The 25157-nt window shown below is 37.9% G+C and overlaps 1 protein-coding gene and 2 pseudogenes across 11 annotated transcripts; 1 reads left to right on the top strand and 2 right to left on the bottom strand.

Annotated features, from left to right (window-relative positions):
* Positions 1 to 2436: 2436 nt before the first annotated feature.
* On the bottom strand, positions 2437 to 3565 carry LOC105037279 (uncharacterized protein C24B11.05-like; annotated as a pseudogene).
* A 1080-nt stretch (positions 3566 to 4645) lies between these two features.
* On the bottom strand, positions 4646 to 14034 carry LOC114914181 (zinc finger BED domain-containing protein RICESLEEPER 2-like; annotated as a pseudogene).
* Positions 14035 to 15428: 1394 nt separating this feature from the next.
* Positions 15429 to 24360, top strand: LOC105045020 (DEAD-box ATP-dependent RNA helicase 24). Of its 11 annotated transcripts, none has more exons than XR_831987.3 (8): positions 15429 to 16262; positions 19776 to 21004; positions 21449 to 21485; positions 21620 to 22013; positions 22200 to 22263; positions 22593 to 22648; positions 23513 to 23626; positions 24017 to 24360. XR_831987.3 is itself a non-coding variant. In XM_010923175.3 (6 exons), exons 1-5 carry the CDS (start codon positions 15671 to 15673, stop codon positions 22249 to 22251), a joined length of 2304 nt encoding a protein of 767 aa, XP_010921477.1. In that variant the 5' UTR covers positions 15429 to 15670; the 3' UTR covers positions 22252 to 22263; positions 24017 to 24360. The 11 variants fall into 11 exon arrangements, 2 of the variants coding, with proteins under 2 accessions (XP_010921477.1, XP_010921475.1); XR_012141409.1 differs by having other exon boundaries at positions 23971 to 24360; XR_831983.4 differs by having other exon boundaries at positions 22593 to 22675.
* The last annotated feature ends 797 nt before the right edge of the window (positions 24361 to 25157 follow it).

Below are 25157 nucleotides of genomic sequence, written 5' to 3'. Positions count from 1 at the left end.
AGCAAAAATAGGGAAAAAATCAGGAAGAAGACTCTCGATAGGAGTCTTCTTCTCCGACGAGACCTGGGTGAATCGGGAGTCCTAGGACCTCTCAGAGTCCTAGGGCCCTCTATAAAAAGACCTCCCCTTTCCTTAGAAACCGAACATCGGCCCTCTACCCCTCTCTTTCTCCCTGTTTTTCCCGATTGGAGCCGCAGACACTCATCTTGTTCTCACCGTGATTGCTCGCCGGTGGGGGTCACCGGAGGCCGAGATGAGTTCCCCTTCTCTTCCTCTCTTCTTTCCCCTTCTTCCCATGCCTTTGTGTGCGACTGCCGGCGACGGGAGTCGCCGATTCTTGGTCGAAAAAAAAGACTCCTGTTTTGGTCTCTTTTCCCTTGGATTTTCTGACGCCGGCGATCACAATCGACCGCCGGTCATGTCTCTCCGTAACCGGGGGAGTGGCCCCCCTCTGCCGCCGGCCTCCGCCGTGGCGGCCGCGGCCTGAATGGCCCGGCAAAGGAGGGGACTGCCGGTCCCCTGTTCGGCCTGGAAGGAGCCCGAGAGAAGAAGAAGAAGAAAAAAAAAAAAAAGAAGAAAAAGAAGAAAAAGAGAAAGGAAAAGAAAAGAAAAAGAAGAAAAAGAGAAAAGAAAAGAAAAGAAAAAAAAAGAAAAAGAAGAAAAAAAAGAAGAAAAAAAGAAAAGAAAAGAAAAAAATAAAAAATATATATATATATAATAAAATAAAATAAAATAAAATAAAAAAATGAGAGAGAGTTTCTCTCTCTTCTCTCTCTTCTTTCAGTCTGAACCCTTACTTTCTCTCTCTGAAATTGGACTTTCTCTCTTTAAAATTTTCTCTCTCTTGATGAATTTCTCTCTCTAAAGTTATTCCTCTAGGATTAGTGTAGTGAAAGGCTTCATTTTGATGATTTTGATCGAGTTTAGGAAGAGTCTGATTTTAAGTGAGGTTTTGATTTTGAGATTTGTTTAGATTTAATTTTGAATAAAAATTAATGTAAAAATATAATTTTGGATAATAGGCACGGAAGAATCACCTAGAAGTTAGTCGATCTATTCATTCAGTGCTCCGTGAAAGGTAAGTAATGAATCATCTTCTCGAGATATTTTATATTTATTCTGAAAATAAATAATTATTCTTTAAAATTATGCATGATTTATGAAATTATGTTTTGAAAGAAAAGTGCTTTTGAAATATTATGGTACGTCGATTATGCACATGTTCAGTGAAAAATTATGATATATTATGATACAAAAGTATTTTGATATAGATCGAATTTATGCTCTCAGCCTAACTATGTTTCAGTGGGCCCCGCCAATGGAGATTATACATTGGTACTCAGTGGACCCTGCCAGTGGGGGTTGTGCGCTGGTGTTTGTGGAGCCTGTCAGTGGGGTTGTGCGCTGGTATTTGTGGACCCTACCAGTGGGGGTTGTGCGCTGGTATTCTGTGGACCCCGTCAATGGGGGTTAAACGTTGGTCATAGTCGAGGCTGTTGAGTTATGAGTGTTTTGAATCGAATAGGATTTATGATTATATTATATGTGAATATTTGAAAATATTGGATTTGCATAAATCAGCATGAAATATATTTTTATGTTTATTTACAATATTGTTCTTGAAAATTAGATAATATCTGAAATATCTAGTTGAGATATTTGTTACTTACTGGGCTGTCTAGCTCATTTTCTTTCTTTCTATTTTTCAGATTCAGATAATTAATTTCGAGCGTGGAAAGAAATATTGAGACAGAGCTTTTAGAGGCGAGATTTAGCATTGTCAACTTCATTGAACTTAGATCTATTATTTTATTTTTAGTAAAATTTTATCGGATGTAAGATATTTATTTTAATTACTTGAATTAAAATTGAATAATAATTATTTGAATTTATTCTGCTGTGATGCATTGATATCGTGTTGAGATGCCTTGCATGTTTATGGAGAGAGTTCTTCATAAGTATGCAGCGGTTGCCGCGACCTCTTGCTCGCGATCTCGAGCCGGAGGTGTGACATATTCCGACCTGATCCAATTACTTAATCAAATTTTAATATTGGACCCATACCCATCCTGATAAAAAATCAGATCGGATCGGATCTATGGTCAAATTTATTGACCCACTAGATCATTGGGGTCGGATCGGATCTATATATAATCCAGCCCCAATCTATGAAATATGGATCCGGTTCGGATCGAATCCGATTCAGATCCAATCCTGTTTAATTTTTAAATATAACGTATTATAAAGCAAAAAATTATTCATATAGATAAAAAATAAATAAATAAAGATAATAAAATAAAAGAATCCTGCACCTTCTTTATAATCTACTAGATAAATTATGAATTGGTTAGAAATCAATACAATTAATTTGATGCCAAAACTAACGTCAACCCTGTGTAATAGTTGAGATGCCACTTAAATAAACTTCTCCTGTCTCTACATTTGTAGCAGCTTTAATTGCCTTGACCACAAAGGCAAATAAAAAACAAGAATATCAGTGAAAGGTATATGATGCAATAATATAAACAAGAATATCTTTGATAGCTCGGAACCAGCATCTGGCTAAGAGAAGTGCTTGAGGATGTCGAAGACGTCTGCTGTGGCTGGTGCGTCGGATGGCGAAGACAGATCAGTTGGTGGATTCAGAGTCTCAAAGCATATAATTCCTTCAAAACAGTCTTCCAACCCCAGCTTGCTAAGTACTTTGGCTGCATGGACCTTATCAGCATTAATGAAAATCTGTTTAACAGTACCAAAGATACATGCATCAGATTACAGTAAATCTTAATAGGAGCATTTACCATTCCATGCAAGTGTTTGAGAAACTTACCACTTTGCGAATTGGCAGGCTCGGGAGAAGATGTCTAAGGACAGGATCTGGCTTCAGCTTGTCATAAGGTAATCTTCCATGAACAAAACTGTTGAATACCAAAATATATGGTTAATATAACATAGACTATCACAAAATTATAGGCATCGAATGTAGTGACCCACAAGGATGGAAGATGTGGCATTCATTACCTGTGGTAATCATCATAATCAAAATTGTAGCCAATGGCCTGGGCAACATATAGCAGAAAACATATTAGGAAACAAGCAGCATAGTAATTTCAGATATTGAAACAGGAGAAAACATTATGTATCATACCTTTAGACTGGCCATGGTTGTCCCGTAGTGCTTGTACAGTACATTACACATGTCTGGGATCTTGCTCTCCTCAATCTCTAGCATATCGACCATATAATCTGAACATAATAGCAATGGTTGTGAGCCAGACGTGTCCGCTGTAAACTTTCTAAACATGATACAGAGGAACTATCAACAAAATTCAGAGAAGTGAATGCACACCTCCAATATTTTTGCGGCACTCGTTGCTATGCCAGAGCTATAAGGGTACAGAGTATCGTCGAGATCTATATATTGTTACAAAGCATAGAGTTGGTAAATATTTGCTTTGCTCAAATAGTATGTCTCAGAATAAAACTCCAAAGCAGAATACATACCAAACAGAAGACAATCATATATAGGTGTCTGAGCCGGCCGGTATCGGTCCTTGAATTCCATTTCGATCTGCTAGAACTTCAAAAGAAGAACGGAAGGGTCTCAGTCATACCGAACAAAACCAGCAAAATGGAGATGGAAAGAATGATTATTTTTCTCAAAATATAGCATCCAATCATCCAAGAAGGTGCATTATACGTTTTCTCGATAGGAAATGAATATGAACTGAATTAAACGAAAGCCCTTTCTTCCTCAAATTTATAAAACATATGGTTGTATTAAAACCTCCCACTTTTGAGTAAGGGGAAAAAAAAAGAATTTCAGGCCGTTAAAGTTTAAACTTGAAGTTACTATAATGGAAATAAAAAAAATAACACGATTCACTCACCATGAAGAGTAATTCTCAAATTCACGCTTTTGCAAGTTGTTTTTCCTCTCACAGTCTCACTTATCCAACTTATAATTCCCTATATAATTCACAGATCCGAGACTTAATTAGAATTTAAAAAATTATATAATTTACAATATATCTGCTAAAAACACACCTGGATCATGTCATATAAGGGTCGGTATATCGTTGCAACATTGTCAATCATGCATAATTGCCCTAGCTCTATTTGCATCTCTGTGACAGCAAATAACAGTAGTAGGCACCGTATTAGATCTTATATGACACTAATGAAAGAAAAGATGCATGTCAACCACTTACTAAAAAGAACTTCTTTAGCATCTAAATACTACCACCATCCCGTGCCATGTCCTCTATGTTGCTATAAAAAGATATAGAAAAGAAGTGAGGATGCACATAGGAAGTTAGATTTATGCACCATTCTGGTTGAATCTTCTTCAATATGTATTGTCTGGACAACATTATCCAGGTGTTCCAAGGTCATGATGTTTGCAGAAATCAAAAAAAGATTATATGATTTCAAAATCATTAAATATCACACTAAGTAGTTAAAATGGTTTATTTAGATATGTGCAAGTTAGTAAGAGATGTGGTTTAGAATAATTTTTTTTTTTTTAGAATAATCAAGCTACAATGTTCATTTTTACTTTAGAAAAAAAAAATATTCATAAACTAAACTTGAGCATTCAACAACCAAATTAGATAAAATGCGGTAGCAATATGAGTGTGGCACCAACTTGTAACAATATAGCAAAATTAGACACAGTATCATGAAAATACAGTATCTTGCTTGAGAAAATATAAGATAAACTAAAAGAAACATTAGTGAATCAGAATGATATCCACACTCTAGCTGTAAATAAGATCTCCCAAGATGATGTAGCACCTGTAACAACCAAAGAAAAGTAAAATATAAAAATATATAGAAGGCAAAGAAATATGCAAGTACTTTTAAAATAAAAATTAACAATATAAACATAATAATAAAGTTAATTGTTACCAGTATGAGCTAATCATCAGCATCAATGATAATAGTCGTTTCATAATCTTCAATCTTATAGTTTGTATCTATGTATAAAAAAATAATGAAAGTAAAAATTATAAAATTTTAATACCATAATGTATGATAAAGTTTATGAATATTTTAGAAATTGAACCTGCAATATAAGGCGAGGTGTCTCGAAGCCAATCTTGAGTGCATATTAAGGCCTCAACTATATTGGGGGATAGGCTACTATGAAAATCATCCAAAATCCTTCCAGCAGTGCTGAAGGCAGACTCAAATGCAACGGTAGATACTGAAATAGCCAATATATCACGAACCATCTTAGACAATATTGGATATTTTGATTCGTTAATTCTCCAATAGTCTAGAATGTCAAAATTTTGATCCCTTAGAAGATGAACCTATTTTTTTTAAAAAAATACATTGCAAGTTATTTTATTGGCAATATTGAATTATATTTTAATATAGATATATAAATTAGATATCATAAAATACCTTCTCTTCTAAATAGATCTCTAATTCTGACTTAGATGGTTGAGTAACTTTTTCTTCTGAATAAATTCTTCATAATCTTGCATGAAAAGACTCTCATCTCCTCTATCTTGAAATGCAGACACCATCTCCTCCACTTGAACATGAGAGCCATGTGCACCATACAAAATTGTATAATAATCATAAGGACTTTGAATAACATCACGCACCTTATTGATCTCAATTGAAGCACGATCACCATTACTATAGATTTTCTTAAAGCAATACTTAATAAGCTTCATCTTATGTCTTGGATCAAGAACAACCCCGACAGCAAGAATGTGAGAGCAATCTTTCCAATACTTATCAAATTTTTCTTGCATTTTTAAGGTCATCTTCATTACAACTGCATTTGAACTCCTAGATTCTTGAATTAGAAGCATTTGTATTCTCCAAATCTCATAGAAATATAAATTTGCAGTTGTATTTTTGTTTGTGAAAACAATTCAGATATGTGATGGAAAATCTTTAAAAAGTTGCAAATAATGGTGCCTTGAGACCAATCTTCTTAAGTCAGTGCATTTTCAAAATTAGGATCTCGAGCCTCAAGTCGCATAAATACTTCTTTAAATTGTATAGCATCATTTAGCATGAGATATGTAGAATTCCAACGAGTAGAAATAGCATCTTGAATAAACTGTTTTTAAAAAAAAATAGCATGTCGATTCACAATCACATTGTGATCTTCTGGAATATAGAAATAGTATCCTGATGACTCTTTAGGATATCCTATGAACCGAGCTCTAAAAGATCTGAACTCTGACTTATCCGCCTGCTGTCTCTTGACATGAGCCGGATAACCCCAAATTCTGAGATGACTCAGACTTGACTTCTTACCATGCCATATCTCATACGGTGTGGTAGGAATGGTTTTAGAGGAAACCATATTCAATACATATATTGCTGTCATGAGACAATGTCCCTAAAGAAACTCAGGGAGGTCCGTGAAGCTCATCATGGAACGGACCATATCTAATAGGATCCGATTTTTCCGTTCTGAAATCCCGTTGAGTTATGGCATTCTAGATGGAGTCCATTGAGAGACTATGCCATTATCCTTAAGATAGTCTAGAAACTTCCGACTAAGGTATTCACCTCTTCGATCTGATCGAAGAACCTTAATAGGTTTTTCTGTTTGTTTTTCTACCTCATGTCTAAATTCTTTGAATTTTTCAAAGGCTTCATATTTGTGTTTCATTAGAAACACATATCCGTACCTAGACATATCATCGGTGAAGGTAATGAAGTAGACATAGTTGCCTCTAGCTGGCACATCAAATGGGCCGCACACATTCGTATGTACTAGGGCAAGTAGGTCTGTGGCCCTTTCCCCATGTCACACAAAAAGGAGCTTGGTCATTTTGCCTTGAAGGCATGATTCACAAACTGGATATGACTCTAAAGTCAACGGACTCAATAGCTCAGATTTCTCCAATTTGTTAACCCTGTCTTCCGCTATATGACCTAGCCTTAGGTGCCACAGATACCTATCATTTAGACTATCTCTAGGCCTTTTAATTCCTATGGCATTCACATTTTGCTTGATATTAAATACAGATACATCAATATGTAGTTGATAGAGATCATTAATAAGAAAATCATTTGTAACTTTATTATTTTCATAAAATATATTATAATGATTCTTATGAAGGCTAATCACATAGCCTTCTTGTGCTAAACATGAAACAGAAATCAAATTTCTGCTTACTGCAGGCACATAATAACAGTCTCTAAGAACTAAATCTAATCCTAATGGTAATCACAGAGGGTAGGTTTCCATGGTCACAACAGCAACTCTTGCTCCGTTTTCGATGCGTAGGATCATATCCCCATCCCTCAGCCTCCTGCTGTCCTCAAGACCCCGCATAGAAGTGCACAAATGAGCACTAGAACCAGAGTCAAGTATCCAACTGGATGCAGAAAAAATTATAAGATTAAATTCTATAACGAGCATACCTCCAGAAGGACCATCCTTCTTGTTCTTCAGGGTGGCCAGGTACTGAGGACAGTTTCGCTTCCTCTTCTTCCCATCCACCTTCTGCTTTTTCGCAGACTTCTTTTTCTTTCCAAAAGACTTTTTCTTGAAAGAAGTCTGCTCCACAGTAAGAACTGAGCCTTTTGAACCCTTCATAGAAAGCTTAACCATAACCAGCATGTTCATTAACTCGGTCAAGGTACACTGCATCTTATGCATATGAAAGTTCATGATGAACTGATCATATACATCAGACAAGAACTGAAGGATCATATCAGTCTGAAAATCTTTGTCTAAGATGACACCGAGCTTCTCAAGCTCCTCAAGATCCTGGATCATTGTCAAACAATGATCTTAGACTGACTGCCCATCACATATTTTAGCCTTAAAAAATCTTTGACAGACTTGATACTTGGCTGCGCGACTTTGTTCACCAAACAACTCTTGTAGGTGAGCCAACATTTGGTGGGTAGTCAAAATGTTCTCATGTTGGTGCTGCAAGTCATCAGACATTGTACCCAACATATAGTACCTTGCTTTGCTATCATTATCCATCCACTTTTCTAGAGACGCTCTTTGTGTAGCAGTCGGACGTGCTGGCATGGTAGGTGGGTCCTGGTTCAAGATATGAGTCAATTTTTTGAAATCCAAAATAATTCTGTAGTTCCTTAACCAGTCTTTGAAATTGGGTCCAGTCAATCTGTAGGTGTCTAGTATTTTGGTCAGGGGGTTGGATGCAGACATGTTTCCTGTAGAGAGTCAACAGTTTCTAGTTAGATTTTGTAATCAGACTTAATCAATTTGTTTAAAAATTTTATTTTTAAATAAATTAGGCTCTCACTATTTTCTCAGATCCCTACACTCCCTTGGTAGAGATGTGAAAATCTCTGTGATCAGTGATTTCTAGTGGGTGGTGCGGTCTCACCGACTGGCTCACCACCTCACCTAACAGTTATTGGTGATGGGTCAACCGATGAGTGGACAACTCTTGTCCAATAATTTTCTAATCATGATGCACCCAAAACTTGGTCTCTAATTCATGAAGCTCACCGTGCCCAGAATATTGCACCAATCCTTAGTTAAGTCAAACCCACCATTTACACGAACTAGATTCTTGATTGGGTCTCTCATCGTATCTGAAATATTGAGCCCAATCCATCCTCTAATTCGTAGCATCCAATGCCTAATGGATATGGTTGCGTCTTTCCGGTGCAACTGAGCCACTGTAACCAGCCGAGAACAATTAACCCCGAAAAGGGCCCGCACATCCACAATGGTGGAAGATCTAGACTTAATATTTTTTTAGAGAGATTTGATTTAGGTCTATTTAAACTTGACTTGACATAGTCATAATAATTATGACTAACCTAGTGGCATGGGTTAGCTCGAATTGTTAGCCACCTCAAATCAGAACTAGGTCGACACATATGGCCAGGTAAGTGAGACCGGTGGAAGGGATATGCCATTAACTTGACAAGAACGTATTTGAGTCGAGTAGCTCCTAATTAAAAATCAGTCGGTCGCATCTGTCCAACTAACCTTAGACACCAAATTGTCGAATCAGAACTAATTGGGTTAGCCTACAATCCAGGCTCTAACCACTGAGTCAAATTAGGTCTTAACTTGATCGAGTCACATCTAAATGTGATTTGACCTTGACCCAGACATAATCCTATTAGGCTGGTCAATTATTAGCTTTCATGATCCCACCTAACCAACTGTTGATTCGGTTTGATCAACCGCTAGACCTAATTGAGTAACCTAAGCCCGAACCCAATTTTATGAAAATGATTTAGATCTGAAATTCTCAATTTTAGACCTAATTTAATTTCATAAGCTTGATTCATTAATTAAGTCTTGGGTTCATAAACAAAATATGTAAAATAAATTCTAAAGTTTCAGGATCTAGAGTTTTACAGAAAAGTAAGTTTTGATTTCTGATTAAAAATGAACGCGCAGCACCCCTACACGTCATAAGAACACCCATTGAATGGGAGGAGAGGGTCTTTAAATCCTACCTTATTCTTATGACCGGACGACCATGAGGAATACCTTAATTAGAAATATAAATTTAACTACAAAACTAGTTAGATCTAAATTTACATATCACATATACAATTTAAGATCTAACTAATACATGCTTTGTATACATCTCATGTATCAAAAATTGATCTAATTAACATGCTTTCAGATTTAATACATCATATGTAATATCCAAAAAATAAAATTTAAATTGAACTATTCAACATAAAATTTATTCTAGATAGTTACTAGAACAATTCTATAACTAGTCTAGGCATGCAACAGATCAATCTTATGTATTATCTAAATTTTTATTTTTTATTTTTTGATCTGAATATATAACATTTATATCATCAAAAATAGAGAATAAATTAAATCTAAATTATATTTTAATCTCATTAAAACATAAACTTACAAGACTATTCATAGATCAAACTATTCCTAGTCTAGTCATGCATCTCATGCATGTTAGATTTTCTCAAATTTAATTTTAAATATTTTCATTTCAGATCCTATCACATCTGATGTGACATCTAAAATTTTTTAATATCAGATAAATTAAAATTAAAATCAGATCTAAATTAGATCTGAAACTGAGCCATAAACCTGGCTCTGATACTAGTTGAAGAAAAAACTGTCTTTTTCCTTGTAGGATCTTCCAGATTTCATCAAATCTGAGACAGAATAATTTTAAAAAAAAATTATCCTATATTTATTTCAGATCTAAATATCTAAATCTAATTTTATTATCTGATATTAATTCAAAAATAAATCTAAAAATATGAGAAAATATTAAATACCTCAAGGATAATCTGATTACCCTGTAGATGATCACAGCAAGTTTGAGGTTCTGATTTAGCCACGCAATCGTCTGGCCTCTACCAGTATCCACTCGAGTAGGATCTAGATCATCTTCTCCTCATAAATCTCTGCTTCAAAAATCAGAACTAAATCTGATTAGGAAGATCTTCAAAAGTCTTCCTGAAGTTGGAGCAGCAGCCTGTCGAAGAAGTCCTGCAGCCTTCCTGTTCAAGGCATCACCACGCCTTAGACCTTTGCCAGATGGACGTCCAACTCCTTGGACGTGAAGAGGAGAGGGAGAGTTATAGATGGGACATGGAGAGGAGGAAAGGGGCTGGCAGCTTTGATGGGTTTGGGGCAATCACATGAAATCTTAGGCGCAGACAGGGTTTATATAGATCCTGCTGTGCTGCGCAGTGCCACATCATTCAACCAATCAAAAAATTTTATTTAATCCAAAAAAATTTTGATTGATGGAGTGATATCATCTAATCACATCAGATAAGAACCCCATCCTCTCTCCAAGAGTTGGCGCCAACTTTGGATAAGCACAAAGAAAGGTTGGCGCCAACTAGTCCATGTTGATCAAGACTCTCCATCCTTATCCACTTGGGGCGCCCACTTAATCCAATTGGGCTCACGCCATAATCTGATTATGGCACCCAATTTAATATGGATTTGGCATGTGGACACTCCACAAAAATCTTTCAATGAGCTCTTGCCAAGTGGCCTTCAGTTTAAGACCCATATGTCAATATTTGACAGATGTCCTAAAATGAAAATGGCAGATGACAGGAATTAGCAGGTATTATCTTAAATTCATCTCATGAATTAAGACAAGACTTTTCTGAGCTGAACAAGCTTTATTTAGATCGAGAGAAACCTTCTCAAGGTTCTTTGGGTGAGTCAAATCATATTTGGCTCAATCGAGATAGAAAAAATTACACGAGGAGAAAGTTAGGCTCAATCGTGTGCTAGCACGATTTTCTTGAACCTAATTGGATCTAATCCAAATCAATCGAACTGGGCTAGCTCAATTGATGACATCCAGATCCTAACTCTTGTTTGTGTGATCCAGTTAGATTCATTTTCGTATGGTAATGAGACATGTCGTGATCTCATCATCGACATCATCGAAACTCTTTTCGATGGATCAGAACTCTTCTGATTCAGACAATTAGAATGATCGATCATCAAGATCATTCTAATTGCTCTCAAAATCCACCAGTGACACCTAGCAGTATTTGGTGGCAACCCATCAGAAATGAAGATGAACCTCTCAGTGCAGCTACCTGTGTGATTGAGTTCCTCTATCATGAGTCCCGACTAAATTAGGGTTAAGGTGAACTCGTCAAACCCAACATCAGTCATATGAATTAATCGATCGATTCGAGTCCGATGTGAAACTTCAATGAAAAATGCTTTTCCATTATTTCACTCTACCATGGCCATGGGCTTAAGGACTCGATCTTTCGATCACCATAGGACTACTCCTCTCATCTACCGAGGTTAATAGATCCCATCTTGGTACGATCTAGTTTCTACAATGAATATGTTACAGCCAACATACATCTCAGAGTTTCGAATGGCTAGGAGACTGAGTTATGGTGTAGTCAAACTATAACACACTCAAGGTGAACTGTCGATGCAACTTAGGTCAAAGAACTAGACACACAACTGCAGCATCGAGCTAGTCATCGATGAGAAGGTAGACTTTCTTATGACTGCTCGATATGGTCACGCTCAGTACTCTCGTTCTCAACGAATACCTATACTCTCGCTTCGGTGTCTCCATACCGTAGACTCAAGACACATCTACCCTAAGGAAGCGATCGTACACCAACCTTCCGGATCGATCACCATCCTCGTGATGATCCTATGGTCAGGAGCTGTTTATGAGTTAGTTATGTAAATTCATGCCTTAAATTTTCAACTCTTGAAAATATGAATTGACATTCCTACTAACTCAAAGGATGTATCACAGACACAATGTACACAATGTGATAGAAGAATAACCCATTTATTGACTTATAGTCAAAATTATAAATTTATCCTTAGATTTGTACAGAAATGTGTCAGTCAATCTGGCATCTAGGGTACACATCTAACATCATTTAGCATGAGATATGTAGAATTCCAACAAGTAGGTACATCTATGCATATTCTTTTCTTGCCATTCATTTTTAATTATTTGATAATTCCCATAAATATTTTCAATCTTGCTTGAGATGACTTTATAAATTTAACAACCTCTCAAATCCTAACAATAGCACCCTCCACTACCTTCAACCCATCCTTCACAATCAAATTAAGAATATATGCACAACAATGCACATGAAAGAACCTACCATCTAAAAGTAAGTCTCTTCTAAATTGTCTTTAAAGTTCTGTGGCCACAACTGTATTTGCTGACAAATTATCAAGGGTGATTGAACCTAACCTTCTTTCAATATTTCAAGATGAAATGCAGCTTGCAATATAATCACTAATGACTAAGCTTGTATGTGGTGAAGGCATCATCTTAAAATTGATAATATGCTTTTTAAGTTTCCAATCATTAGTGATGTAATGTGCAGTGAGACACATATATCCCAATGTCTGATTTGATGTCCACATGTCAGATGTTAAGCTAATTCTTCCATAATTTACTTTAAACAACTCATATAGTCCTTTTTTCCCTTTCATATGCTTTCAAGCAATCGGATGCCAATGTTGTCCTTGACACAATATGAAATTCAGGTCTAAGATTTCTAACAAACATTCGAAAAATCGGATGTTCAACTGTTGTAAATGGAATCTCTTGTAGAATTATCATTCTTACAAGGTCCTCATGGCTTTTCTCTTGATCAAATGAATAAGGAGTTAACTCATTCAATGCAACACCATCTTTTGATGTTATATTACCTATTAGCTGTTTCTGTCTCTTATCAAGACTTTTTTTTGACTTACAGTTCTTTGTATGTTTGTGAAGATGACTTGTCCCATTTTTAGGATCAACTGAAAAAATAACATGACAATAATTACATTTAGCCTTGTCTTTCTGATTTTCTACCTCAGAATAATGATTCCATATCTCCGACCTCCTTTTTTTGCTCGTTTTAGAGCTATCTATATTAGAGGGCTCTACCGATTGTGAACTACTACAATCAAGTGTACTTGAAACTTCAACTATATTTTCATTGCTACCCATCACAGACATAAACCTATTTCACATAAAATTAAATAAAAATAAACAAGCATAAATTATAACTAATTACATTAGAAATACAAAATAAAACAAAACCTATATCAACCTATATCTTCAGACACATAAAAGAACATGAAAACTAAAATCTAAAATATATCTTGGGAGAGAGAGTGGGTCTAAAATAAACGAAACTAAAAGTCTACTACAATCGGGTCTGAAAGAACATGGAAACTAAAAATCTAAAATAATTAAATAAATAAAAATAAAAGTCTGCTACAACCAGTTCTGAGAGCTTGCGGCCATGAATGGAGTGGGAGAGGACAGCGACGAAGCCGAGGAAGTGACGGTCGGAATCGGAGAAGCGCAAGCGACGGGTATCGTCGGGAGAGGGAGGAGCATCCGAGGGTAGAGGAGGAGGAAGGTGAAGCCCCAAGGGGGTGTGTCCGAGTAGAGGAAGAGGAAGGCGGAGGAGTTGGATGGGGGCGTAAGGGCATCGGTCTCCGATGGTGGAGGAGGAGGGGGGTAGGGTTGCCTGCGGCGATGGGGGAGCCCCGAGGGGTGTAGGGGGGTTGCCTACGGTGATGGGGTAGGGGGGTTGCATGCGCGTGGATCGGACGTCGGCGGCGGGGATGTGTCGGTCCACGGCAGCGGCGGAAGGCCACGAAGGTGAAGGGGCCGCCGCAGGCGCAGTAGACTAATCATGGCAGATGCAAGGAGGCCACAGTTGCGGAGTTGGAGGAGGACGGTGGGGAGGAGGACGTTGGGGAGGAGTTCATACCTGAGAGAGAGACGCCGAGATGAAAGCCCGAGATGGAGAGAAAGCTTGAGGGAGATGCTGAGACAGAGAGAATCGGAGAAAGCTTGAGGGAGATGCCGATCGGAGAACCGAGATCTGAACAAATTTGGAAAAACTTTTTCCCATGGAGATCGGAGAACAGACGGGAAAAATTTGGGATTTAACAGGGAAGAGGAAGACCGAGATCCGGAGCAAATGAAGACTGAGATTCTGTGAAATAATAAACTATGGACTTATAGGAAATCCTGTGAGATAATTTTCTTAATGCTGGTTTTGGGTGAGCCACTTAAATAGTTAAACTAGATTTGGATCCTATATTTGGATCCGGATTGGGTCGGATCGAATCGGATCATACATCTTTAGATCCAAATTAATCCAAAAATTTTCACGGATTGGGTACAAATTCAGAAAATCCAAACTCGACCCGGAAAAAAAAATGGATCCAATTTTTGAACCCGATCCGATTCCATGGATCTTTTAAATGGGTTCGGATCGGGTCTAATCGAGTCGGATCGGGTCGGATCATGGATCAACCCGATCCATTTGCAGCCTTAGTTGCTAACCCAAATATGTTTTATACATTGATGTCCTAGTTGTAGATTTTAGGAGCAGTCGGCTAAAATTCTAATTGGACAATATTATTTTGTTGTGACCATTGTGATCGTCATGTTTGGTGCTCTTCATAAATTTATCTCCTCCGCAAGGGATGAGGTTTTGAGTTCAGAAGGTGTTTGATTGAAGAGAGTGGGGGTCTAAAATTTTTATTTTAAATTCGATTCCAATCATGGATCACATGCTTCAAAAAATTTAATATTTTAATTTTAAAATTATTTTAATTTTAATTTTTATTTTAATTTTAATCGTAAATCAAATACCTCCACAAATTTTAGTACCGTTGCCTCAAGCGTCAGACTTGTACTGTTCTACCAGCCGGAGCTCCCACCGTTTTTCTTAAACTTAAAATAAAAAAAATAAAACGGAGCAGGAGGAGGAGGCGGATCCTGTGGCTTTGTTTTTCTTTTTGCCGCAAACGGCTTGGACCGTGGCACCATTGGGAGATATCTGGTAACCTCTCGTCTAAACCGGCTCAACCCGAACCGACGCCCGATATGATGAAGCTCTGATCCGACCTAACCTACCTTCGGCCCGGTCCGATCGTACAACCGGCCCATTATGTTAGAACACTCCCGGTCGGTCTACTTCCATTATCCTCGCCGGGAAGCAGGCAGCAATATAAGCCCATAGTTGGTCAGCGAAGCGCCAACCCAAACTCTGGCTCTTCCCTCCGGCTGCTCTCCGATAATTCTAGGGCTGCTCCTCTTTATACCCTTTCCAATCTCCCGGGAACGATCCAGAGTTAGGTTTTCTCCAATCTCGGCCTCTATCCCAAATCGAAACCCTAATCCTTCTGTTATTCTTCGCGGGCGAGTTTGAGATCGAGATGTCGAAGAGGAAATTCGGGTTCGAAGGCTTCGGCATCAACCGGCCGGCGACTTACAGCTTCGAGCGGTCCCAAGCCCCGCAACGCCTCTACGTCCCACCTTCCTCTCGCAGCGGCGGCGGGAACGACAACTATGAGGATCACGACCTCGACAACATCGACTACGACCAGCCCGACGCACCCGACCGCCAGCCTGACGCTGCCGACGGCGAGATCGACCCCCTCGACGCCTTCATGGAGGGCATCCACGAGGAGATCCGTGCGCCGCCGCCGCCCTCCGCGAAGCCGAAGGACAAAGGGGACAAGTACCCGGACGACGAGGAGGACGACCCCGTGGAGAGCTTCTTGAGGGCCAAGAAGGACGTCGGCCTGACGCTGGCATCGGAGGCGCTTCGCGCCGGGTATGATTCGGACGAGGAGGTGTATGCTGCGGCGAAGGCGGTGGATGCCGGGCTGATTGAATATGATTCGGATGATAACCCGATTGTTTTGGATAAGAAGAAGATTGAGCCTATTCCAGCGTTGGATCATAGCGCTATAGAGTACGAGTCGTTCGACAAGGATTTTTATGAAGAAAAGCCTTCAATTTCAGGTGAGTTGGTACCATTTTATACTGTTTTGATTGTTGGGTTCCTATTTGTCTATATTCTTTCTGATATTGCTGCGTTTATTTTCCCCTAATCCGAACATGTATTCTCTTTGCCGGTGTTACAAATTTTTGGCGTTCTCTACATTAGCGTTTGGGATGGGATTGTCTCTCTTATACATTACAGCGAGTGTCTTTCTAATATATAATCTTGGTAATATCAGTGAGGTCTCTATAGCACTGGTGGGTTGTTTTCCAATGAGAATACTTGATGAATGCTGTGGGAGTTTAACGTGAACACAGCGAAACATGTTTGCTTGCTCAACACCAAAAGATATGCTTGCTTCCCATTTTTGTAAATGTTGCCTGATAAATTATTGGCCCTCATGTGTGTTTTGGCATGTTATAATAACACTAAAGATTTTCTTTGGTCTGGGTTGAGTAGATTGTAGACAAGTCATAATTTTACTTCCCTTTATGTTATATTCTGCTTCTATAATTTTCTTCAAAAATATATACCTCCTAAGAATCTTGGTTTGTAGCTATAAGAAAAATAGATGACAAATGGAAAAAAAGGGGGCATCTTGGATATGTTCCTAAAGTGCTCATGAGCAGCTCAGGTTTAGCTCAGCTAGGAAATGAAAGCTTGGCTCATAAACAACCGAGCCTGAACATGCTGATCTTAGGGAAAAATTAGGGAGAGCTTGAAGCAGAGCCTATATGAGCCAAGCTTGAACAACCTTTCTTGAGCTCGCCTCGAGCTTGAGTCAAGTTCAACCAGTCCTTTTAAGATGTCAAGCCAAGCCTGAGCAACTTGATATTTGGGTTAGCTCAGCTTGTTTGCACCCTTAAACGTGCAATCATAGACTTTCCAGGAGCAACCATGGAAAAGCTTCTTGGTTGCTTTTGAACAGTCTTAGTTGATTGCTTCAGAGAATCAACTTTATCCAAAGCATGGCCAAGGATTCGACTTTGACTGCAACTAATTTGTTGGAGCAAGGGACTTGAAGATACAGACTCATGAGGAAGGATTTTGGTTCCACTGGAATAGGATAATGCCATTAGTACTGTACCATTTTGACAGAAATTTGGGATTGGGTACATGCAGGACATGGGCCTGTGGCCTGTTAATAGGCCAAGACTTCCAGCCTGTCTTGGTTGAATTGGATGAGACTGCAAGCAAGGACTAAGGAAGAGAGAGGGAGGGAGTGAGAAACAAAGAGGAAGGGAGAAGAGATCCTGCTGGCTTCTTAGTGATCTGGCCTCTTCCATGGTTATTGGTATAGTGGTACCATACACCAGTCGTTGACTAAAAAACATATCAATATTCATTTAGGACCAAAAGAATGTTCAAAAGAGATTGAACAGACCAAAATAACAAAAAGAAAAAAGAAAAAAGAAAAAAAGGGAAAGGGCATCATGGTACAATACCGGGATGCTAGATGGGATGGTAGTGTCCCAGTACCATCCTGATCCAGGACACAGAAGTACAGGGCTAGGCAGGATAGTCTTGTTTTGATATCATTCCAATTTAGGACAAAACAGTATGGGCCTTGGTACAAGGTGGTGGAGTTGTGGTGTTATTGTATGTACATGTGAAATGTTTAAATGATGAAGCATATAAATGCTTTCTTTGCCATTTCAATCACAATAATGACATTAATGATGAGCTGATCCTCATCACATGCTGAGCTCCCCATATCTTGCAAAATATTGCTTTATATTTTTTTATTTTTTTTTTGTTTTCCATATTTATTGGATATATGTGAAGTGGTGACACATTTTGGGAGGGTTCACACAGGCTGACAGCCAGTTGTAGAATTCCTGATGCTTGTTTAAGCCTTCTTGATTGGACTTATTTTTCACATTTGATTCTGTTTCAATGTCATAACTGATAAGGCTTTGTTGTTGGTTTTCTCTCTCGAAAACTTTAAATTGTAACCAGAAGCTTTATATTTTTGGAGCTGTTGGACTGTGTGCTACCTTAAGCAATAGCACACACCAAGATATGAAACTTCGTAAGAATTCTTAAGCCATTCTGATGTTTGTCTCTAGACTGTTTTAGAAAATAAATATCAGGTGCAATCTGTAATTGCCATGCATGTGCATATCATGTTAACTCTTTTTAGGTAGCATATTATTCAACTGCTAATAACTGCAATCCTGACATACATCAACTTCAGCAAGATTTCATTACCTACTGAAAGTTGACATATTGAGATCATGGGTTGAGTTATTTTTTGTTCCTTTCCTTGTTCATGTAATGATCAAGAATGAAAGTATCATGTGATGTACTGTTGTCTTCTGGAGGTTATAATGGTATAGACATTATATATAGTTGTTCAAAGAATCTAGAATCTCAAGCTATCAGACATATCTATTCATGTATAGACATACATATCTATTCTTGTATTATGCCATGAAAACTCAAATTTCATGATTGTTTTGCACATTAAAAACATAATCTCAAAATTCATCATGCATACATACATACATATGTATCTATTCATTTATTATGAACTACAGAGGAACATGTAACCATGTTTACACATCTAAACAAAATTTAAATGTTGTACCCATGCAGTGGCTACTATGGGTAGCTCACATACTAACAGTTTTGAAACAAGCTTTGACATTATGCTTTATAATGGTTTCTTAGCTTCGACAGATATGATATGAGGATATTTTATAAATACCATGTGCTTTTTGAATATTGTCCTTCAAAAGCCTCATAAATAATAGAAGAACAATTAGGAGTTCAAGACAGTGGAAGTAAGAAGAAAAGTTGTTCTAGATGGTTGGGTATAGGTTTGAAGCAGAGAAGTAGGTTATAACTCTGCAATGTTACTTATAGGCTTGTATCCATGTGTTTGGAGGTGATATTTATCAATATTTGCTGGCACACAATTACAAAGGTACACCACATGGTATGGTTGATTGGTTCGGCACTTTATGGGTTTTGGTAATTATTTGTTAAAAGATCTCTGCAATTTCCCAGTTGAGTTATTTTTGTTGCTTTTGCCTCAGGGAGTCATATTTGTAGCCTTTTTCCTTTCTGTTATGATTTGTACATATGGTTTATAATTTTTTTTGATATAAGTGTCTCCGATCATTCCAAGCTATAGATATATCTGAGAGCAAGTCATAACCTTGAATGATAGTATTTGCTTTTAGATTGTAATCATGCAAAGGCACTTGCAGATATGGGTTTGTAAGGGGACCATCATAGACAAGTTTAGTTTATGTACTTTCGATGAACGAAATAAGATACTTACCATTACTTATTTGTTGTATGTGTTTTTTATATCTATTTGTCGGTTTTCTCATAAGTGACCTTTTGATTCAATCTACTGTGCAGTAACTCTGCATTCAAATATCTGCTTGTTAGGGGATATTCTTGTTGAAAACATAATTTCTTGGCCGTGAATTTCGGTTTCTTTTGGATTTATGTGGAGACTAATGTGATTTGGATATGGAATGAACTGTCATTGACTGTGTTCTTTTCTTCTCTACCTCCAGGGATGAGCGAGCAGGATGTTGCTGAATATCGGAAAAGCTTAGCCATACGTACTTCAGGTTTTGATGTACCAAGACCCATTAAAGCCTTCGAGGATTGTGGGTTCTCTATTGCATTAATGAATGCTATTGCGAAGCAGGGTTATGAAAAACCAACACCAATACAGTGCCAGGCTCTACCAATCGTGCTTTCTGGAAGAGATGTTATTGGCATTGCAAAAACTGGTTCAGGGAAAACTGCTGCTTTTGTACTTCCTATGATTGTTCATATCATGGATCAGCCTGAACTGCAAAAAGAAGAGGGCCCTATAGGTGTAATATGTGCCCCCACAAGAGAATTAGCACATCAAATATATCTAGAAGCAAAGAAGTTTGCAAAACCTTATGGAATACGGGTTGCTGCTGTCTATGGTGGAATGTCCAAACTCGATCAATTCAAGGAACTCAAGGCAGGTTGCGAGATAGTTATTGCCACTCCTGGAAGACTGATTGACTTGCTGAAAATGAAGGCACTGACAATGTTAAGGGCAACATACCTAGTACTTGATGAAGCAGACCGGATGTTTGATCTTGGCTTTGAACCACAGGTACGATCTATTGTTGGTCAGATAAGACCTGATCGGCAGACACTACTTTTTTCTGCAACCATGCCCAACAAAGTTGAACGACTGGCCAGAGAGATTCTCACTGATCCTATAAGAGTGGCAGTTGGGGAGGTTGGGATGGCCAACGAGGACATCACTCAAGTTGTTAATGTAATTCCTTCTGATGCTGAGAAAATGCCTTGGCTTCTTGAAAAATTACCTGAGATGATTGATGAAGGAGATGTTCTTGTATTTGCATCTAAAAAGGCTACAGTAGATGAGATTGAAAGCCAGTTGATTCAAAAAGGATTCAAAGTTGCGGCCCTTCATGGGGACAAAGACCAGGCTTCTCGAATGGACATTTTACAGAAGTTCAAATCTGGAACATACCATGTCCTAGTGGCGACTGATGTTGCTGCACGTGGACTTGACATAAAATCAATCAAGTCAGTTGTTAATTTTGATATTGCTCGAGACATGGATATGCATGTTCATCGTATTGGAAGAACAGGCCGTGCTGGAGATAAAGATGGGATTGCATACACTCTTATCACACAGAAAGAGGCACGCTTTGCTGGTGAATTGGTCAACAGCTTAGTTGCTGCTGGTCAAAATGTGTCTTCTGAACTGATGAATCTTGCTATGAAGGTAAGGTTTTGCAAACTCAGTTTTTAGTATTACTACATCTAGTATCTGAGTAAGAGCTTGTAGGTCCGTTTCTCCTTTGTTCTTTTACTGAGTTGTCTTTTTTGTTTCTGCATCTTATGCAGGTGCACCATTTTTTTTTCTGTGGATGCATTCAAAATCTGCATGAATGATCCTTCTCTTTCTTTTCTTCCATATTCTGAACTTTTAGATGCACATAACATCTCAATGCTACTCCTTTGAACTTTGAACACAGTTCTGTGTCTATGTCTTATATTTTTCTTATCGTTCGTACTAGTGCTATGCTAATTGTACTCTTAGGTTCTTCTTTAGAATAAACATGAAGCTTTTGGTTTTCTAGAACCACATACTTGAAATAAAAGGTTGTGATGCTATTTTTTTGATTTTGCTTCGAGACTGTTAATCAAAACTTCCGTAAAATTTCAGGATGGGAGGTTCAAGGCCAAACGTGATGCAAGAAAAGGTGAGTGTAGTGAGTGTTTTCTGTTGATGTATGTCAGTCCACGAATGTAAATGTTTCAGTGATTTGTATACTGTGTAACTTTAAATTTTCAGCTTTCTTGTGTTGTTTAGTAACATGAAGGGAACTTGTCTCAGGTGGAAAGAAGGGGGGAGGCAGAGGAAAAGGTGGAAGTGGCAGTGGGCGAGGTGTGCGTGGAGTTGATTATGGGCTGGGTATTGGTTATAATCCTGAGTCTGCAAATGTAACATCACAATCTGTTCCAAGTCGATCAGCTACTGTTAATTCCCTGAGGACAGGGATGATGGCACAGTTTAAAAGCAATTTTGTTGCTGCCACATCCAGTCCTCAGAGTGATGGTAGAAACCAATGTAGTATATCTTCCAGCGGGAGACCAGTTCTACGTGGTTTTGTTTCTGGTGGTTTAATTGGTGGAGAGGCATATAGATTACAGCAAGCTGCCTCTTTTACTCCTGCCTCTAAGTCAGGAGGAAACACAAGTGAAAATGGAAATCAGAAGAACTCTGAAAGGTTAGCCATCTGAAGTTGATTTGCACAATTTCCTCATTGCTTCCTTTTTTAATGGTTTTTGGCAGGCCATGGTTGTGGTTGGAAAATGTAGCTCTAGCAATATAACTATTTACCAATCGCTAGAAATTTCTTATTTATTTTATTATTCTCGTCTTTGTTTATGATTATATATTTTCATCATTGCAGTTCTAGAGATAGGCCCCGGGAAAGAAAGCGGCCATCTGGATGGGATCGTTAACCTTACTCCAATGTATGAGGATACTTTCTACTTGTTCGATTCTTGATAGATCAAGACTTGCATTTATGCTTATATTCATTATGTCTTGGTGAAATCTTTGCCTTTGTCTATTGCTCAATAGCTGTTGATTTTCATCCTTATCTTGTCCCTCCTTGCTATGCCGGTCCCATCATCAAACCAAAATCCCATGCATGCGTCCCTTGCAGAAATTCAATGATAAAGTGATTAAAGTTTCATTGTAAACAATCATTGCACTATCTGGTAGCATGCTTTTGTTTCCTAATGGGCATGCTGACTGATGCTTGTCTTCTGTTTGTTTGCGGGCATTGCTTTCATAACAGAGTTTTCCTGGAGCATAGGCAAAATCCAAGTGGTGTTCTTCCAGCTATCTGAGAGGGTATGATATTCTGATTGATTAAAAGAGGTTTGACCAAATTAAACACCACACCTCACTGGTCATGTAATTATAAGAGTGTTCATCTCACCTTGCGAACTTGTGGCTTAGCTCTTAAAGATCCTTTTTTTTTTCTGCTTTTTATCCAATTGAGCAAGTGGATATTATATGTCGCAAGGAAGCTTTTATATTTATCAGGTTTTAGGTTCCCTGTAAGATAAACAAAGAGTTTCTCTCTTTTGTTTTCATGGTCAGTTCTTGGTTAATGCTAAGGATAATGTATTTGTTAAATCTTTTAGATTTATTATTTGCATTTAGCATGTTCACTATAGCTTCATGTGCTTGTGGTAGAGATATAATTCCTCAAGTTTTGCATCTTTAATCAGCATTCACTAGTGCGTGCGGGCTTAAAGACCTGACAGGATATTTGTGCTTTTAGCTTTTGCAAAGTGAAAGGCAATGAGTACGCAGTTAAAACATTTTGATTTATGTTTTACTTGATAAATGAATTAATTGTTTCAATTTCCCTCCCTCCCTCCCTCTCTCTCTCTCTAACATGCAAAAAATTTCTTGCGGTAGCAGCAGTTCCTTTTTCAGTGGTTGTAATAGTAAATGCTATCTTTTGATCATCAGAAACATAGCAGAATTACAGGATTGTTGACACCATGAAAAATGAGTGGGTATCTTCTAATTTGATTATTGTATTTAAACAATTAAGAGCTAATGCGAAGCATGATTTGCAAAATTCTTCTGAAACTTTTTCCTTTGCATTGACTGAATTCTTTCTGTTGCTTTCATATTTATTCTTGAACCTGTGAGGCATGGTTTACCACTACATATCCAAACTTCCTTGTGATAATGCAACAGGTAGCTGAGTTATAGTTTGGGGGAGCTCTTGAAGAAAAGATAAAATCCCACAAAACTACAAGGTGTTCGATATTATTCTGTTAAGGGAAAAAAATATCTTTTAAAAATTAAAAGGTCAGTTGCCTTTATTTAACCATACATTTTCAATGTATAATTGACTCTTCTTGGGCTATTATCCTAGTAGCTATAAAATACTTCCAACTATACTTCTTTTGTTACCTGTCCTTGGTATTTTACTGTTGTTCTCTGCTGCTTGTCTACATTAGCATTGTAATCTATCTTCAAGGAAAAGGTAATTTTAATGTAATTTAATCAGGATTTAATTATTATTTTCTTGTTGGCCATGGTAACTTTACAACAGAGTATTGCCGTAATTAGAACTGCTTGCAGTATTTTTGTGTTGAAGGGACCAACATTAATCATAAAATGGAAAATGTGATGGTTTAAGTTCTAAACAGCAGGAAACAAGGGCTGGGAATCTAATGCAGTGATGATGATATGTAGGGGTCAATGTCCAAGAAGCAATACAGCATAAGATGGTGAATGTCTAGCTGCTATCAGACTACGTGACTCTATCCAGTGCACCGAAGTGGTAGATGAGCAGACCAACTCATGGTTTCTTTTATTTCCTAGTAGCACTCTTTGTTTATGAATAACAGAGATTTGCAAAGAGATTTGTAATTATTACTCCTGCAGAAGAATTATAGTCTTTGAGGTGCCTATCAGCATGCAAAATCTCAATAATCAGACCCAACAAGGCTTAGGTTAATTAAGCTGATTATCAATTCAGTTGACTATGTATGCACAGGAGCTCAATTAGATATGAATATGTCTGTGAAACCAGTAAATTAACATGTTCAAAATGGTAATCCTGCTTCCTTGCTCAAAAGACGTTCAAAATGGTGAAGATAATGAAGTTGGTACCTCCTATTCCCCATGTTCGGTGGTTGCTTCGTATGTATGAATTTTAATTGAGCAGTGGGAGGGCTGTGACAGTACCTTGGCTGCATATTTAATGGCGACAAATGCTCTTTCATTGATGGTTAAATTGCTGATATTGCGGGCTATCTTTAGCATTGTATCAAATGGTGCCTTTCATGAGTCTGCTTTATAGTGAAGTATTTCCATTTGTTTGCGTTCGTTTCAAGTCTTCGGTTTTAATTGGTTGGATGTCACTTTAGTAGATTTGAAGCCAGCTCTGTTGACATTATATTTTGGATAGAGGTTTCGGGAAGTTCGTATCTTACATTGGTTGAGAGTATTTTAAGGGACGATCGAAGTTGTATCTACGTGATTCATTTTGCAGGTGGAACGTGTCTGCTTTTAAGCTGGGAGATTCGTTATTTTGTTGGAATCCATAACGCACAGTTAATGTTAGCCCAAAAGCTAGACTTCTGATTTGCTATTCATGCTCACCAGAATTTTCTTTTTCCAAGATGGGTGAAGTGCTGTTTTTCGCAGCAATGCTCAACAAACAATTTGCTTGGCTGTTTGGATGCCAGACTATTTAGAGCATAAACCTTGGGAGTTGGTGTGGAAATGAAAAATGTTTCTGACCAAAGAATCTTTGGCTTGTGTAATTCCAAAAATATTGAGATGGTGGGAGTATCCCTGAGAAAGATTCTAATATACTAATTTCAGGGAT

This window comes from Elaeis guineensis, chromosome 5 (assembly GCF_000442705.2).
Source record: "Elaeis guineensis isolate ETL-2024a chromosome 5, EG11, whole genome shotgun sequence".
In the NCBI taxonomy this organism is placed as follows: domain Eukaryota; kingdom Viridiplantae; phylum Streptophyta; class Magnoliopsida; order Arecales; family Arecaceae; genus Elaeis; species Elaeis guineensis.
The sequence above is the reverse complement of the archived record's forward strand: the minus strand, read 5'-3'. Positions and strand labels throughout refer to the sequence as shown.

What these genes read in the sequence shown, in the direction of transcription:
- LOC105045020 (XM_010923175.3), top strand. Translation starts at nt 15,671, where the DNA reads ATGTCGAAGAGGAAATTCGGGTTCGAAGGCTTCGGCATCAACCGGCCG. An exon ending in CAAACGTGATGCAAGAAAAG is followed by an intron (nt 21,486 to 21,619) that starts GTGAGTGTAGTG and finishes AACTTGTCTCAG; the next exon opens with GTGGAAAGAAGGGGGGAGGC. An exon ending in AATCAGAAGAACTCTGAAAG is followed by an intron (nt 22,014 to 22,199) that starts GTTAGCCATCTG and finishes TCATCATTGCAG; the next exon opens with TTCTAGAGATAGGCCCCGGG.